This window comes from Cucumis melo, chromosome 10, assembly GCF_025177605.1.
Source record: "Cucumis melo cultivar AY chromosome 10, USDA_Cmelo_AY_1.0, whole genome shotgun sequence".
In the NCBI taxonomy this organism is placed as follows: Eukaryota; Viridiplantae; Streptophyta; class Magnoliopsida; order Cucurbitales; family Cucurbitaceae; genus Cucumis; species Cucumis melo.
In genome coordinates this window covers 18,915,203-18,932,574 of record NC_066866.1, presented here as the reverse complement: position 1 = coordinate 18,932,574, position 17,372 = coordinate 18,915,203, and the positions used below count along the sequence as shown (strand labels likewise).

The 17,372-nt window shown below is 33.0% G+C and overlaps 1 protein-coding gene across 1 annotated transcript; it reads left to right on the top strand.

Moving 5' to 3' along the window:
• The first annotated feature begins 470 nt into the window (after positions 1–470).
• On the top strand, positions 471–5,424 carry LOC103495084 (subtilisin-like protease SBT1.1). The gene is made up of 4 exons (XM_008456540.3): positions 471–609; positions 1,319–1,557; positions 2,423–2,933; positions 3,692–5,424. Exons 2-4 carry the CDS (start codon positions 1,326–1,328, stop codon positions 5,241–5,243), a joined length of 2,295 nt encoding a protein of 764 aa, XP_008454762.2. The 5' UTR covers positions 471–609; positions 1,319–1,325; the 3' UTR covers positions 5,244–5,424.
• The last annotated feature ends 11,948 nt before the right edge of the window (positions 5,425–17,372 follow it).

Below are 17,372 nucleotides of genomic sequence, written 5' to 3'. Positions count from 1 at the left end.
AGTGAGAAAAGTCCATCCAAATTTCTTTTTATTTAAGTTTAACACCTCCCTAACACACTACAAGAAGTTGTAAGAAATTTATTAGTGTAGTATAAATGAAGTTAATTTTTTACTTTGAACAAAACTAATCTCTCTCTCACACACAAACACTGATTAAATGTAAAAAAAGTATACTCTTTTTGTGAGGTACAGAGGAAATAGAAACCATCCAATATAAGTGGAAAAATGTAACCAAAAAGTCTATTCAAATGAAGAGAGAGTTGACTTGAGAAAGCAACAACATGAGGAATTGGAAAAGAGCGTAAATTCCATTGTCATTTGAGACAGACATCCATTTTGGTGGGTTTTTATGGGATATATAATTTTATTTTTTTAGTGGAAAGGCGTGCACTACAATACCACTAAAGAGAGATATCTCAAACTTATAACCTTTCAATGATCACTTTATTTTATGTAAAATTAATCACTATTTGAAAAGTACTTAAATATTGAGTTTGAGTTATGCCTACCGTTCTTCAATTTATGTGTATATATATAGAGACGTCTCTTCTTTCCAATTTATATATTCTTCTTCTTCTCAACTACACTATCTTAGTCAAGCCCAGAACAGTGAGTAAACAACTCTCTCTCTTTTAAACATGAAGTTTGTTTTGTTGTTTTTTTTTCCTAATGATGCATCATCAATGTACAGTGTTTTGTTTGCTTTTTGATGTGTTTGTAGTGATTAAAGATACATAAAAGATCTATCATACTATATGAAGTTTTTTTTTCTTTGAATGCATGGATGAAAATTTCGCATTAGGATACGATGAAAGTTTGTTTTTCTTTCTAGAGTCTTTCACATTCATAATTATAGTTGGTATTAAAGTCATGTCGCAAATATTATTGGTCGTGTTGGTAATTGGTATGATCTTTTGGTGCCAAACAAAAGTGTTGAGCATAGACGCATAGAATTCATTGGTGCAACATTATTGTGGATGAATTTCTAAGATGACCGACAAAAAGTGTTGACAAATAAAACTCAAATAGCAGGAAGTAACTTGGAAAGCTCGATAATAAATAAATTGGTCAAAACAATTATCAGTTAGTGTGATCTACAGTTGTGTTGAACAATGTTGTCTAGTGAAGAGTTATGAAAGATGGGACTAAAAGTTGTTATCGAACATCATACCTATCATTATTTCCTTATCTAGCCAAATATGGAACCTTAGTCATTACTTTTTCCATTGTTGCAATCATGTTACATATTCTACCTTAATTACTTATGAGATCAATAATACTAACACACATATGTTGTAATTTTAATTTCGTTTTGCAGCTACACAATGGGGTTTAGAGAGGTTTGGGTGTTGTCAATAATGCTTGCAATTTCAAGTGCTGTTGTGGATCAACAAACTTACATTATTCACATGGACACCACAAAGATGGTAACCCCCAACCCTGAACAATGGTACACAGACATTATTGATTCTGTCAATGAACTCTCGTCTCTCGACGACAATGAAGAAGCATCAAATGCTGCAGAGATTCTCCATGTTTACAAAACTGCCCTGTCAGGTAAGATTTAAAATATTGGTTTTGACGAAAATTTGAAGTCGTAATTTTATAAAAATGACAAAATAGAAATACTGTGTTTCTTTTTACCGACAATATCATGAATAGGAAGATCCAACCTGAGACTCCATAGTTGATAATAGTTAAATTATGTTTATGTTTGCAAATATTAATGTCTAGCATTACTTTTATAAGAACATTAATATACAAGCAGTTGGGAAAGATAGGTAAATACTTCCTCTAAAACCCTTTTTAAGTATTTTGTCTTCACTCTTCTATAATTTCTCCAATTTATCTTTGATTATATAAGTTTTAAAAAATCCCTTTTAGTACTAATTTTAAATAAGCGGTTTTTGTGATTTAGACTTTAGAGTCATTATAAAAATCACTTTTCTAACTATCAAAATCAATGGGAACACACTTTTAATTATTCAAAACTAATTCAACCTTTAAATTTATACGGTTTAACACACTTTTCTTGTCGTTAATACTGAAATATTGAGAATTTCACGTTGAGAAAATAAAAGAGATCCACAGTTTTTATAAGATAGATAAGTTACTCCTCATATTGTCAAGTAATTTTGAGATGAAACTCAATACTATCAAATATAGTATCAGAGAGTCCATTAAAACCAAAGAAGCACCATCTTGAAGGAACACGTTGAGATGTTGATGTTGAGAATAATTTCACACAATTCAAATTTACTCTTAATCATGTCGTAGAAAAAACTAAAAAGGCAATGTCAAATTTAAACATGCACTTGAACGAGACGATATAGTAATATTTTATTGACAGACATATTTTATCATCAATGTATAAACATCATACTTCTCAATACAGAAATTTAACAGCTTGATTAATTTTCAGGTTTTGCTGCAAAACTCACCTCAAAAAAACTGCATTCTTTGAGCAAAATTCCAGGGTTTCTAGCTGCCACTCCAAATGAGCTACTGCAACTTCACACCACTCACTCTCCTCAGTTTCTTGGCCTACAAAGAGACCATGGCCTTTGGAATTTCTCAAACCTAGCTTCTGATATAATTATTGGTTTGCTTGACACTGGCATTTGGCCTGAGCATATAAGTTTTCAAGACAAGGGTCTTTCCTCTGTGCCCTTAAAATGGAAAGGCATTTGCCAAACAGGCCCAAGGTTCTCTTCTTCTAATTGTAACAAAAAGCTCATTGGAGCAAGTGCTTACATTAAAGGATACGAGGCCATCGTCGGTAGATTGAACGAAACAGGGACTTTCCGATCCCCCCGAGACTCGGATGGCCACGGGACACACACGGCTTCTACTGCTGCAGGAAGCATTGTTGATAACGCAAGCTTTTATAACCAAGGCATGGGAGTAGCCTCTGGAATGAGGTTCACCTCAAGGTATTAAATTTATGCCGTTGATATGATATATAGTCAATATTATCATATAGACAAAATCATAACAATGAACTTCAATGATAGTTTAGTCCTTAGAACTCTTAGGTTGTGTTTTTTAATTGTGTATATTTGAATAACTTTTTCACAAGTACTATAAAATTTCATAAATATAGATTCATTTAGTCAATACGCTTTTAAGATGGTTCTAATAGTTCTTTGTTAAAAAACACCATATTTAATATTAGAAGTAATCATGTCGTTGATACTTATTAAACATAAAATTGAAAATTTATAAAAACAACTAGAAATTTTTAAAATATGAAGACTAAATAGACACCATCACAAAATCGAGAACTTCATTAAAAGAAAAGTTTAAAATCATTGTACCAACTCATTGCTAAATGATCTGACTTCGTAAATTTTTTTCAATATAAATGCGAAAGCAAAAAAAAAAAAAAAAAAAAAAAAACCTAACTGATGCATTCTAAACTGCACTCTTTTTTCTTATCCGAGCCATAGTTTACCAAACTTGTATATTTATTTTTCAAAAGAAAAAATATAAAAATTTTCCTTTTAAACTTGGGTGACTGAAACAAATATGTCTAATCCTAGGATGTCCAAGGTGTTTCTAAGTGGTGCTCATAAAACTATCAACAAAATGCTAATCTAAATCTAATACTTGTCATAAGGGTCGTTTATTTATTAATCATTGAAGGTGTGCATTTCCATTTCCATTGTCATTTAAAACCTTGTTTCACCAGAATCGTAGCATACAAAGTATGTTGGCCTCTAGGCTGTGCGAATGCCGATATTCTCGCAGCTATGGACAGCGCCGTTGCTGATGGAGTCGATGTTTTATCACTCTCTTTGGGAGGCGGTTCTAGTTCTTTTTACAAAGATAATATTGCCATAGCAGCATTTGGTGCTATTCAAAAAGGGGTTTTTGTTTCATGTTCAGCTGGTAATTCTGGTCCGTCACCCTCAACTGTTGGTAATGCAGCCCCATGGATCATGACAGTCGCTGCTAGTTACACCGACAGAACTTTCCCAACCACTGTCAAACTTGGAAATGGGCAAGTTTTTGAAGGCTCTTCTTTGTATTATGGCAAGAGCATAAATGAACTCCCGCTTGTTTATAACAATACTGCTGGTGATGGACAAGAAACAAATGTTTGCATTGCTGGTTCCCTTGACCCATCAATGGTGAAGGGAAAAATTGTTATATGTGAAAGAGGAACAATCTCAAGAACTAAAAAAGGAGAGCAAGTGAAGTTAGCTGGAGGAGCTGGAATGATTTTAATTAATACACAATTTGAAGGTGAAGAGCTTTTTGCTGACCCTCATGTTTTGCCAGCAACTACTCTCGGAGCTTCAGCTGGCAAAGCCATCTTAGACTATATAGCATCCTCGAAAACACAAGCAAAAGCTTCGATTGTGTTCGAAGGGACTAAATATGGAAGTCAAGCACCGAGAGTTGCAGCATTTTCTTCTCGAGGGCCAAGTTTAGTTGGACCTGATGTTATAAAGCCAGACGTAACGGCACCTGGTGTTAATATATTAGCTGCTTGGCCTCCAATTGTTAGCCCGAGTGAGCTCGCGTCTGATACAAGAAGAGTGATGTTCAACATCATTTCAGGGACTTCTATGTCTTGCCCTCATGTTAGCGGTTTAGCTGCATTGCTTAAATCGGCTCACAACGATTGGTCGCCTGCTGCGATTAAATCTGCGCTCATGACCACTGCCTACGTTACTGACAACAAAATGAGTCTCATTTCTGACGTCGGTCAAGCTAATGGCGAACCGGCAACCCCCTTTACATTTGGTTCTGGCCATGTCGATCCCGAGAAAGCATCGGATCCCGGGCTCATCTACGATATCACACCCCAAGATTACATAAACTACTTATGTAGCTTGAAGTATAACTCATCACAAATTGCTTTAGTTTCAAGAGGGAATTTCACTTGTTCATCAAAAAGAACAGTTGTTAAGCCAGGAGACTTGAACTACCCTTCTTTCTCTGTGTTCATGAAGAAGAAGGCCAAAAAAGTCAGTATTACATTGAAAAGAACGGTGACAAATGTTGGTATCACAAGGAGTGATTACACTGTTAAAATCAACAATCCAAAAGGAGTAACAGTTATTGTGAAGCCTGAGAAGTTAAGTTTTGGGAGTTTGGGAGAGCAGTTGAGTTACAAAGTGAGTTTTGTTTCATTAGGAGGAAAGGAAGCTTTGGATAAGTTTTCCTTTGGATCTCTTGTTTGGATCTCAGAAAAATATGCTGTTAGAAGTCCTATAGTAGTAACTTGGCAATAGATAGAAGGATGATGTGGCTGCACTCTGGTAATGCCCTCTAAGTTTAATTTTAACTAATTTATAAGACATAAAACTTTGAGTTTTTAATGTCAACCCATGAAAATTTCACATGTCATGTGATAATGTAATGCCTGTGCCCAAAACTAGGGACAATAATACTATTATAAAGCTTATAAAACAATATGGTATTTAGTTTTTAACCTTTTATAATAAAATTCTTAACGAAATTGTAAGGCATAATCTCCTTGTATTTGTGAAATAATGGTTGGAAGCGTATAATGAACCCCACAAATAAATAATTATATAATAGAATATTTGAGAAAAGAAATAAAAAGCTTATTTGGAAGACCTTAACTCTCTTTGTGTGTGTTTTTCTTTACATTTGGCGTACACTGCTTTATAGGATTGTCTAGACCCATAACTTCGCATAACAATTCATTTATACTTAATTCATCAATGTATCTGATTTTAAATAATCTTGCCAACTATTCATCAATTAATATTTAACTTTCACATGTCCTAATTTTATATGTAACTTATTTCAATTAAAACATGCTTTTAACTTTTGAATATCCAACCTTAATTAAGCTAAGAACTTTAAGCAAAGTTCTTAATTTGTTAAACACATCAAACTTTAAATGGTTTTGTGAAAGTATCTGCAATTTGATTTTCAGTTTTCACATATTCAACTTAAACCTCCTTCTTTCAAATGCAATCTTTAATGAAGTGAAAACTTGTATCAATGTGTTTGTTACGATCATGGATCACAAGATTATTTGATAGAGCAAATTTCTTAATCAAACTACATGAGAGACACGTGAAGTTGCAACAAATATTTTTTCCTCGCAAGTGGATATGACAGAATAGATTGTTTCTTAGAACTCCAAGTAAATGAAATATTGCGCCAACAAAGAAAAGATATCCACTGGTGCTCTTTTGATCATTAGTATCTCCAACCTAGTCACTATCCCAATAGCCTTCAAGCTTGAATTCTTTACATGAAGAATAAAATAATAATCCCTAATCAAGCGGACCTTTAAGGTAATGAAGAATTCTCTTTCACACTTTCAAATGAGTAGTTATAGAAAATTTGATAAATCGACTCATGAATATAATCCAACTTTGAAAGAAATATCTGGTCGTGTGCAAGTCAAATATCTCACACTCCCAACCAAACTTTTGAAATAGGAAGGATTAACAATATCTCTTTCTTCTTATTTGATAGTTTGATCCCAATTTCAATCAAAGTTATGACATGCTTAGAATGAGATAGGCTCTATTGATGCCTTGATTTTCGTTTCATAGATGTACAAAGATTTAGGGTCTAACATGAAAAGAGAAATATTTGAGAAAGCTGTTTAGTTTCAGGTATAGGTATTTGCTTTGCTTTGCTTAGAACTTATTTACAGATTTGGTGACTCATTTACTTATCATTTGTAAAGTCTGTTTTGTTTAAAAGTAATCACACACTTGATTTTATAAGTCACTCATTCCAAAATGTTTTCTTACTTTTTAGGTACAGATCGTGGACTCGATACCTAACTACATTCGCTAGTGTATTTTGAAGTGCTATTACTAGTATGTGTTATCTTTTGTTATGGATTTAGTCTGTACATGTGTTTTGTCATAGTTTGATAGTTGTGGTCGTAAGTGTTGGTCTTTGAATTGTATAAGCTCTAGTTTTTATTTATCTATATATAAGACTCATTAGACTTGTTGTTTCTAGATTAAGCTGCATTTCATACTTATATAGAGGTTGTTTCAAATGTCTGTTGTGTTTGTACATTCCATATTAAAGTTTCAGTTTTAGTTGTAGTAGAGTCAACAAGTACCATTAGGAGAATGGTATCTATTGGGTTCAATTTGTCTCTTAGACTAAGAATTGGTGGTTTGGGAGGGCGTATGACAAGAATCGTTTTAAAGAATAAAAAACATGCTAGAAGTAGTAACTGTAGCACAAAAGATTATCATAAATTGTTGTTACAAGGTATATGCAATAGAGAAAGAAATGATAAGAAAGAATTAAACAAATGGGTACAAAAGAAATCTTACCTATAAGACTTCAAGAAAATTTACCCAACTTTCTTAACCAAATTATGGATGGAAAATTATACTTGGTGACCAAACTTATTATGAATTTTTTTTAAATATTGTAGAAATAGCAAAAAAATCAAACTTCATTTTATCTATTTTTGTATTCCCATTTTACCCTATATATATATTTCCTTCTCAGACAACCCAATTCACCCTAAACACTATTTTCAGCCACCTATCTTTGTTTGTCTTTCTAAATTATTCTCTCTTTCCAAATTCATTTGTATTAGAGAAGGCAAACTATAAAACAAACTTGTTGTTTCTATTAGTCTTAATTGAAAATAAAGGATTGTGGCTGATGGAAGTTGAAAAAAAAAACGGAAAATATAGATTGAAGTGGCCATTGATGGGATAAAATGGATTTTGTGGACATGAGAAAGGTGTGAGAAAGAGAAGGAACGAGGAAGATGAAGAACAAGAAAGACGTAGCAGAGGCATTCTCAACCCTCACCGCCATGTCACCTTCATGAGTCCATTGCCAGTGATGAAAACAACTGTCGCTATCATCGTCGTGATTTGAACCCGAAGCCATTAGTGAGCAGAAGAAGTTGATTGAAGGGTTGCCAATGGTAGATTTCGACGTTTATGAGGTGTGTGGTGGATTTAAGATTCACTATGTGTGAGAATTATGATGGAAGCCACGAATTGTTCGTAGAGAAAAGTGGATTCAAATAAATGTTGAAAATATTTGAGGTTGATTATTTCTGTTTGATTGTCACGTGATTTCAATTTGATTTTCAATCAAGTTGCTATGCTGGTAAAATTTATTGGTGTATCTTTAATTTCATGGTTTTTATTATGATAGATTGATAAGTGACGTCGAATAAGTGATTGTTAAATGATATATATCAAATAATTTTGAGTAAAGAAGATGTATGTTGGATGACATGTATAAAATTTCTCCATTGCAAAGAGCAATCACAAACAAAGCACTGATTATTCTTGTTAAACTTCTTCCATGGGATACCACTACTTCCGTTTAACTCTTCTACAATCACTTTGAGATCTGATTGTTCACACAAGAATTCAGGAAAAATTTAATTCGTGGAATCGAACTTTGTGTTGATTTATGTATTGTGGATACAATCTCTAATATTTACTCCTTTGATTCTTTCTCTCGAATACAAAAAAAAAAAAAAAAAAATTTAGAACTTCGTGGTCTTCGATCTTCAAGAAGTTGTAATTACAAGTCAATTCGAGCTTTAATCTTCTGGAATTCAAGGAAAGTTTTTTGATCGTCCAAGTCTTCGATCTTTCAGAAGAATGATTTCGAGGTTGATGATAACTTGCACTTCAGAAGTTTTTGTCTTCAATTCTTTAAAGCTTCGATTCTTCTTTTCACCCAAAAGTCCTCAAAATGAATGAGAATGTCTCTATTTATAGAGAATCTCAATGGGCTTTAGGTGGGCTTGGGCCCATTTGCTTGTTGGGTGGGCTTAGGCATGGGCCCATCTGCTTGTTGGGTTTGGGCTTGGGCCCATCTGCTTGTTGCACTTGAGCTTGGGCTTGTTTTCTTGACAGGCTTGGGCTCGGACCAATTTGCTCGGTGGGTTTGGGCTTGGATCCATTTGCTTAGTGGGCTCGAACTCGGGCCCACTTATTTGCGCAAGCTCGGGTCCATTATTTCTTTGGCCCAATTTTTTTAGGGGCTTGAACTAGGTTGGATATGAGAAAACTTGACTACCCAAATCCAATCAAATTATAATTATCTTAATTTTGCTGTGATGACGTGGCGTGATTTAATTGGTCAAAATTTTCTGTTCAACAAATGCCCCCTTTTCGAGATTTGTACACGTGTATGGGTGGATGAATCTAAAAAATGATAAGCTGAAACCAAAAATACAAGTGATCTTGTTCTTGACTTTTGCTCCAGTTAATATGTCGAATTAATCAAAATATGCATTTGGACATAAGTTTGATTAAAATGAAGTTTGGATACAATCCAATATCAAATTTGTAGTGAATTTTGATTTTAATTCACAATTTATTTATTTATTTTTTTTGGAATATAGCCAAAAATAAACTTGAATGAAATTGAACTTTTTTTTTTCCAATGAATTTAATGGAAGAATTGAGACTTAACATTTATAAAATTTGGAATATTATCAATTCATCAAAATATGAATTTAAGTCAAAGTTTTTTTTTTTTCATATTCTCTTAATTTGAATTTTTAGCGAATTGCCCCTAACTTAAAATTTGAAAAGTTTGTCATTTTCTTTTACTTCATTTCAAATCCATTTATAAGTTGGGATAAAATTTAAACATTTTTTTTAATAGATGAGAAAAGAAAATCAGGGGATTTCTTTTCAAGATTTGAGGGTTTTTTTTTTTTTTTTTTTTTTTTTTTTTTTTTAATTTTAGGTTTAATTATGAGGAGGATATGGGAGGGATAAGGCTTGAATTTTCTTTTTTAACGCTTTAAAAAAAAACAGAATGTCATTATTTTTTTTCTTAATTAATCTTAAAAAAAAAAACAATAGAGGAGTTTTTTTTTGTTTTTTTAATAAAGAAACATAATAGAGGAGGTTAGGAATTCTCTCCTATAATCTCACCCAATCTAACTATTTGTTAAGAAGATTTTAAAAGATTTGATTTGCTACCTTCCATCCTTTATAAATAGGGAAGAAGCTTGCAAACAAAATTCATAGAAATTCATCTTCTCTAACTTTTTTTTTTCATTGCATGTATTTTTGATCCTCCAGTTCTTTTTCTTTATTTGGGAGAGAAAAAAATCCGATGTGCTTTTTTTTTTCATGATTTGGGAGAAGAGGTGATAGATGCAAAAAAACAGGTTTTTTTTTTTTCATTCAATTGGTAAGGGAGAAGAGAAAGGAGAGGGAGAAGAGAGAAAGGCACGGCGGGCTGAAGAAGAGAAAAAAAAGAACTCTTTTTTTTTAAAAAAATTTTGGAGAGATTTCTTTTCTTTTTCTTTTTCTTTTCTTATTTTTTTTATTTTTTTTTCTTCTATTTCTTTTCTTTTACATATATATATATATATATATATATATGTTTTTTCTTTTCTTTTTCATTTTCGTTTTTTTTCTTACTTCTCTTTTTTCCAATTACCTTTTCCCTTCTTTTACGTTTTCATCTTTTTTTTTCAATATACATATATTTTTTTACATTTTCAGTTTTTTAGTTTAGTTTTTTTCTTTGTTTACTTTTATTTCATTTTCATTTTTTTCTTTCTGTCCTTTTTTTAACTTTTTTTTTTCGTTTTTTTCTTTCTTCTTTTTTTTTTCAATAATTTTATTTTTTTACACACATTTGTTTTAGTTCCCTATTCTTTTTTCTTTCCTTTTAGAAAAAGTTTTCTTTTTTTTTCTTTTAAACTGTTTTGTTATAACATTTTTTTTTCAAGTTTTTTTAATTACTTTCTTTTTATAACTTTTTTTTTCTTTTCTTGTTTTCTTTTTCACTCTTATTTTTTATATTCGCACCAACTTGAAGCTATACCAAAGTTGACTTTTTTTTTTGTAGTCTCATCCAAGTATATATGAAGTTTCCTTGATTTCCTGCTTCTTTAATGACACCCTGTTTCTTCATCGACGCCTAGGGTTTGTTCATGATAGACGATGCATGCCCTGCTGCTTCCTCGACGTCTGGGATTTGTTCATGATAGACGATGCAACTCTATCATGACGCCCTACTTCTTCATCGACGCCTGGGATTTGTTCATGATAGACGATGCAACTCTATCATGATGTCCTGCTGCTTCATCGACGACTGGGGTTTGTTCATGATAGACGATGCAACTCTATCATGACGCCCTACTTATTCATCGATGCCTAGACTGCACCACATTGAAGATGAAGATGATGACCGCCTTTGTTTTGTCGTATTAAAGATGAAGATGATGATCATTTCTACTGTGTCATATTGAAGATAAGGATGATGACCACATTTAAGATGAAGATGGTTATCATTTCTATTGTGCCCGTATTGAAGATAGAGATGATGGTCCATGAAGATGATGATCGTCTGCGCCGCACCACATTGAAGATGAAGATGAGGAATGCCTCGACCATGCTACATTGAAAATGAATATGAAGATGAAGATCCTCTAAGGTGCAACATGTGTGAGAAAATGAAGATGAAGATCCTCTCGGCTGCAACACATGTGAGAAGATGAAGATGATGATCCCCTCGATTACAACACATGTGAGAAGATGAAGATGATGATCCTCTCGGCTGCAACAAATTAGAGACGATGATCTTCTTGGCTGCAACATATTTGAAACGATGACATTTTTGGCTGCTACACATATTTGAGACGACGACATTCTCGATTACAACATATTTGAGACGACGACATTCTCGACTACAACATATTTGAGACGATGACATTTTCGGTTACAACATATATGAGACGACAACATTCTTGGCTGCAACATATTTGAGACGATGATCTTCTCTGCTGCAACATATTTAAGAACGACGATCTTCTTAGATGCAACATATTTGAAGGGACGACCTTCTAAGCGGCAACATATTTGAGACGACGACATCCTCGGCTGCAACATATATGAGACGATGACTTTCTCGGCTACAATATACTTGAGACAAAAATCTTTTTGGCTGCAACATATTTGAGACGACGATCTTCTCGGTTGTAACATATTTGAGACGATGATCTTCTTTGCTGCAACATATTTAAGAACGACAATCTTCTCAGCTGCAACATATTTGAGGGGACGACCTTCTCGGCGGTAACATATTTGAGACGACGACATCTTCGACTGCAATATATATGACAAGACGAATTTCTTGGCTACAATATTCTTAAGACAAAAATCTTTTTGGCTGCAACATATTTGAGACGACGATCTTCTCGGTTGTAACATATTTGAGACGATGATCTTCTCTGCTATAACATCTTTAAGAACGACAATCTTCTCAGCTGCAACATATTTGAGGGGACGACCTTCTCGGTGGCAACATATTTGAGACGACGACATCCTCGGTTGCAATATATATGAGACAACGACTTTCTCGGTTGCAACATATCTGAGACGACGACATTCTCGGCTACAATATACTTGAGACGAAGATCTTTTTGGCTGCAACATATTTGAGATGATGAAGATGAAGATCCTCTCGGCTGCAACACATGGAAGAAGATGAAGATGAAGATCCTCTCGGCTGCAATACATGTGAGAAGATGAAGATGATAAATCTCTCAGCTGCAATACATGTGAGAAGATGAAGATGAAGATTCTCTCGGCTGCAATACATGTGAGAAAATGAAGATGATAAATTTCTCGGCTGTAGTACATGTGAGAAGATGAAGATGAAGATCCTCTTGGCCGCAACGCATGGAAAGATCCTTGTCTGCAACATATAGAAGAAGAGTAGAGTTCGCTGGTCAACATTTTGAAGAAGAGGCGAAATCGCACCTTAAGAAGGTAGACAATTAAACATCTCTGTTGTCACCAAAGAAGTCACCGAGGCACTAGCTATGGTTCAAAAGAGCCTGGACGTTGCACACGAAGAATTTAAGAACTTCGAGTGGAGGCTTTAACTTTGCCCCCTTTGCCCCCATTCTTTTTTTTTTCTTTAGTTGTATTCTTGTAAATACAAGAATTTGTTGAATGGTGATGAAAATGTTCTTATTCTGGTGTGACTGCTCCTGAATTTCATTTTGTACTGTTTACGCATCATTTACTATGCGCTTACATCATCACAATGAAGAATAATATAATTTTTTTTATGTGCGACTGAACTTAAAGTGAACTTTAAGCTGCCTACGTACCCTTTTTATAACATAGGGATCAAGTCATAACGTAGTTCAACTTTTTTTTTTTGCCATTCACCTTTTAATCTCTTTTGAGCTAGGAGCACCATGCAGTTTAGGCTCTTGCGATAAGGAGCTTTGCATATTTAACAGCTTTTATTTTCAACAAGAATTTGTTCATCTCCTTCGTTTGTAGGATTGGTGAAGATAATAAATCTTGGTTTCACAGTCAAGGAACCTTCTGTATTTATGTCAACAGACAAGTTCCTCTTCATGCGTGACGGGACACGACTGTGAATCTTATCGTCATCATTTTCTTCACGAAATGGTTTTGCCTTCAAAGATTTCATCTCTCTTTGTTGTTGATCATTTGTCATCTTTAGACGATCAAAAGCAGATGATGAAGGTCGATCTTTCTTCGATGTGGAGATACTCAGCCTTTTGAAAGCTGAAGTTCGAGTGTAAATAAAGTTGGACATTGGTTTTCTTCTTCTTTCGTGGCCATACTCAATCTTTGAAAGACTGAAGATCGAGTAGTTGTAGGCTTGATACGATCAAAGACAGAAGTCCTTTGATTAATTTCATTTGAATTGTTGACTTCTTTAGAAGATCTATAATTGTTGTCGACTTCTACTATGCTGGCAGTGTGACATGCAGTGACTTCAAGTATTTCTTGTTGGGGTTGATGCCCTAAATCTCGTGGTCTTGTAGTTTGTAATTGTATATATAATACAAACTTTTTATTTATCTAATAAAATAAAGTGTTTTATTTTATTTGATATTTAGTTGCATTAACTCACAAAACCAATAAACTAACATCCAAGGTTATCTTCTGTAACCTAAACATGTATGTAGAGACATACAAGTGGATCATGTTTAAGTGATAACCTAAATGGTCTGTAGTAAATGGATAAGGCTGGATACCTTATCCTGGTGACACTACGAATACGGTCTGCTTTGTAGTTGTTACAATTGTTCTAAAGTGCTACAAATGATTTGATCCTAATCATTTATGTCGAGACATTAGAGCGGGGGTATTCTATACAAAGAGTTTGTATAAGACCGGACCATGAAATGAATAGTCTCTCTTATTAACACCGTTACTAGTTGAGACTACATTTCACCAGGATGACTATAGGTGACTTGACCTGAATCTTGAGTGAGTTGTGAACTCCTGCCTATGTAGGCGATCCTTTGATTTGTATGGGTGAGAGTGGCCTATGTAGCCGACTCAATATGCCTACCATTTTGGGGATTCGTCTGAATGGGGAGCTGGGAACGCAGCTACACAAGAAGGAATTCACTCATTCTCTATAGATGGAGTAAGTAGAGAATTTGCTCTCTTAAGGGTTGATTTCAGGGCTTGAACAATGTGGCGCCACACCCTCTCTTGGCCTGAGAGGAGTTCAGTTATAGTAGGACTATAATTATTGTTCATTAGAGGAATCAATGGTACTTAAGGAGTTAGATGTAACTACAGGGGCAAAACGGTAATTTTTGGCCTAGCTGTACTTACGAGCAATTTGTGAAGGGTCATTGCACTGTTGATTGGTTATATCTAATGGACACAAAAATATATCTACAGTTAGAAGAGTGCAACTATTAGTCTTTAGTGGAATGACTAATAGTTAATGAATAGAGATTAAATTTAATTAAAGAGTTTAATTAATTAATCTCATTTCATTAGAGCTTCAATCTGTAGGTCCATAAGGTCCCCTTGTTAGCTCAATAAGGATAAATGAGAATCAAATTTATTTTGGTTTAATTTGAATTGTTCAAATTGATTAAAGGGAATAAATTGTATATGATACAATTAATATAATTTATTTGATACATTATAATGTAAAGTTTTTTATGAGAGAAGTTAATATTTGAATATGATTCAAATAATAATAATAAAATGAATGAGATTCATAAATAAACTATAGGTTAAAATTGAATTCGATTCATATTAGAACTATAGATTATATGAGAGATCTAAATCATTGGTTATATTATATATGATATAATATAAAGTTTATATTATATGAGATATAATATATTTGTAATTAAATTTATATTAATTTTATGTTATATGAGATATAATATATATTAATTAAATTTATATTGATTTTATTTAATTTAATTAATATATATATATATATATATATATATATATTAATATATTTAAATAGAATAGAATAACTCCCTTGGGAGTTATTCTACGTGGGAAGGATGGGGAAGTTATTTGATAACTTCCCCCTCCATTGTTGAGATTTGTTTTAAAAGAAAATAAAAAGAAAGTTTTTTTTTTGGAACAGCAAAAACAATCTTACGATCTCTCTGTATCCCAACAAAAGAAAATTCTCTCAAAAGCTTCTTCCCTCACCAAAATTACAGAAGCCCACAACTCTCTGTGATTCTTTACTTGGAGAATAACGAGGAAGATTTTGTGGTGCCAAGCTTGGAAGAAGAATTGAATTGGTTCTACAAAGGTCAGTTTATTTTCACTTTTTCCATGAAAAGCATGTTTATTATTTTTCTTTGAATTTATTGATTTCATAAATTGAATTTCACTCGCACGGGCGTTCATAAGCTTTCGCTTTAGGAATTCCATTCCTTCAAATGGTATCAGAGCCAGATCGTGCAATTGTTTATTTCAATTTTTTTTGAAACAAAATTCAAAGAAAAGGTGGGTATTTTTTCTCTGCATTGTTGTATGTGGGTTTGCAAAATAGATGTTTTCGATTTTGGCACCTTAGATTACAATTTTTTTTATTTTTCATTAATTTGATTGATGTAAGGGGCTGTTGTTTTGGCCATTTTAATTCTGTAATCGAGTCTGTAAGTCCATGTCGTTCGAGGCAAGTGTTGCTGGGTTGATGAACGATTTTCGGAGGCATTACGGAGTTTTTTCCAGTTCGTACAGATTTAAATCTGTACAGAGTTGCAGCAGATTTTGTTATTAAAAAAAAAAAAAACAACAAAACAAATATATGTTTTACGCGCGTCTTTCAAACATCGAGGATTGCTTCCTGGTGCAGTGGCTGGTTGTCCATTTCTGTTGCAAGAGGTCGTGGCTTCGAGTTCCAGATTGTGCAGTTTTTCATTTTTTTTGGTTTTAATTAATTAAATTAATATAATTTGATTATATTAATTTGATTATTTTTTTAGGAGTGCCAAATTCGGTCTATTTTGCTTTTAATCTTTTATTGCATGTGATGTTTTATTAAACTAATTATATACATAATGTATGTCATATAGTTTAAAATCCCACCTTAGGATTATAATTATCATGCATCATACTTAAATATAAGTGTTGTATTTTAGTTGCATGATTTTCTAAGCATGCTCATGCATCATATTTAATATAATTGTTATATTATATGATAGCATGTATAATTAATATATCCATGCATCATCCTATAATTTAACATGTTGTATTGTATAGTTTGATTGATGGATGTTTTTATTTTCATTGCATTAATATAATTGTTGTATTGTGTGATGAAAATGAAAATGCATTGAGCATGTCATTACTTAGAGAATATATATATTAAATGACATTAGAATTGCATGTTTATAGATTTTAATTATTTTCTTTCCTTATAAGTGTTATAAGTTTATGAATTTAGAATTAAAATCTATAATAAAGAGTTGCATGCTAACATAAGGTCACAATTAGTTTTAAATAGTTTAAAATTAATTCACCTAGACCTTAATGAATAATATTTCTAATGAGATTAGAAATAGGGTTAATCTTTTCTCGTTTTATTAGGATTAAAATGATATCAATAAAAGATTAAATTTATAAAATATTTGTCTATAAGGGACCTTTGTCTAAGGAAGGTTCTGTCTAGGCTGGGGTACTTAAGCTGACGGTAACGGAACACCCCTACCTGGGAACTGACCTGGAAGGTGAATTAGTCAAACATTTTATAAGCATACAATACATGATTATATTTATCAAAGTGTTTGATGAACAATAATCATATATTGTTAAACTATCCAATATAAGAGTTATATTGGGCCAATTTAACAATGGACTTAGATAAATAATTAGCCGTATTTTCTAAGTTGTTTTTTTAAGTAAAACACTAAGTGGGAGGAAATGAGGTATATGATACTTCATTTTTCTTTTCATGTTTCTCCTTAAACATTCACACCGTGAGACTTATGCTCGGCCTCGAGGCACCTTTGCTTGTGTCCCCCTACGGATGGTGTTTGTGTAAGTCAATAACAAGGTGAATGGAGATAGTGTTTATAGTAAGTGGGAGAGGGATGTGTGTCAACACATCCCGCGGTCTCTTTCATTAGTTTT

Bases quoted from the DNA above. Each gene is read 5' to 3' on its own strand.
- LOC103495084 (XM_008456540.3), top strand. From the start codon at position 1,326: ATGGGGTTTAGAGAGGTTTGGGTGTTGTCAATAATGCTTGCAATTTCA. The intron at 1,558-2,422 runs GTAAGATTTAAA...ATTAATTTTCAG, and splicing joins TTACAAAACTGCCCTGTCAG to GTTTTGCTGCAAAACTCACC. The intron at 2,934-3,691 runs GTATTAAATTTA...TTGTTTCACCAG, and splicing joins GGAATGAGGTTCACCTCAAG to AATCGTAGCATACAAAGTAT.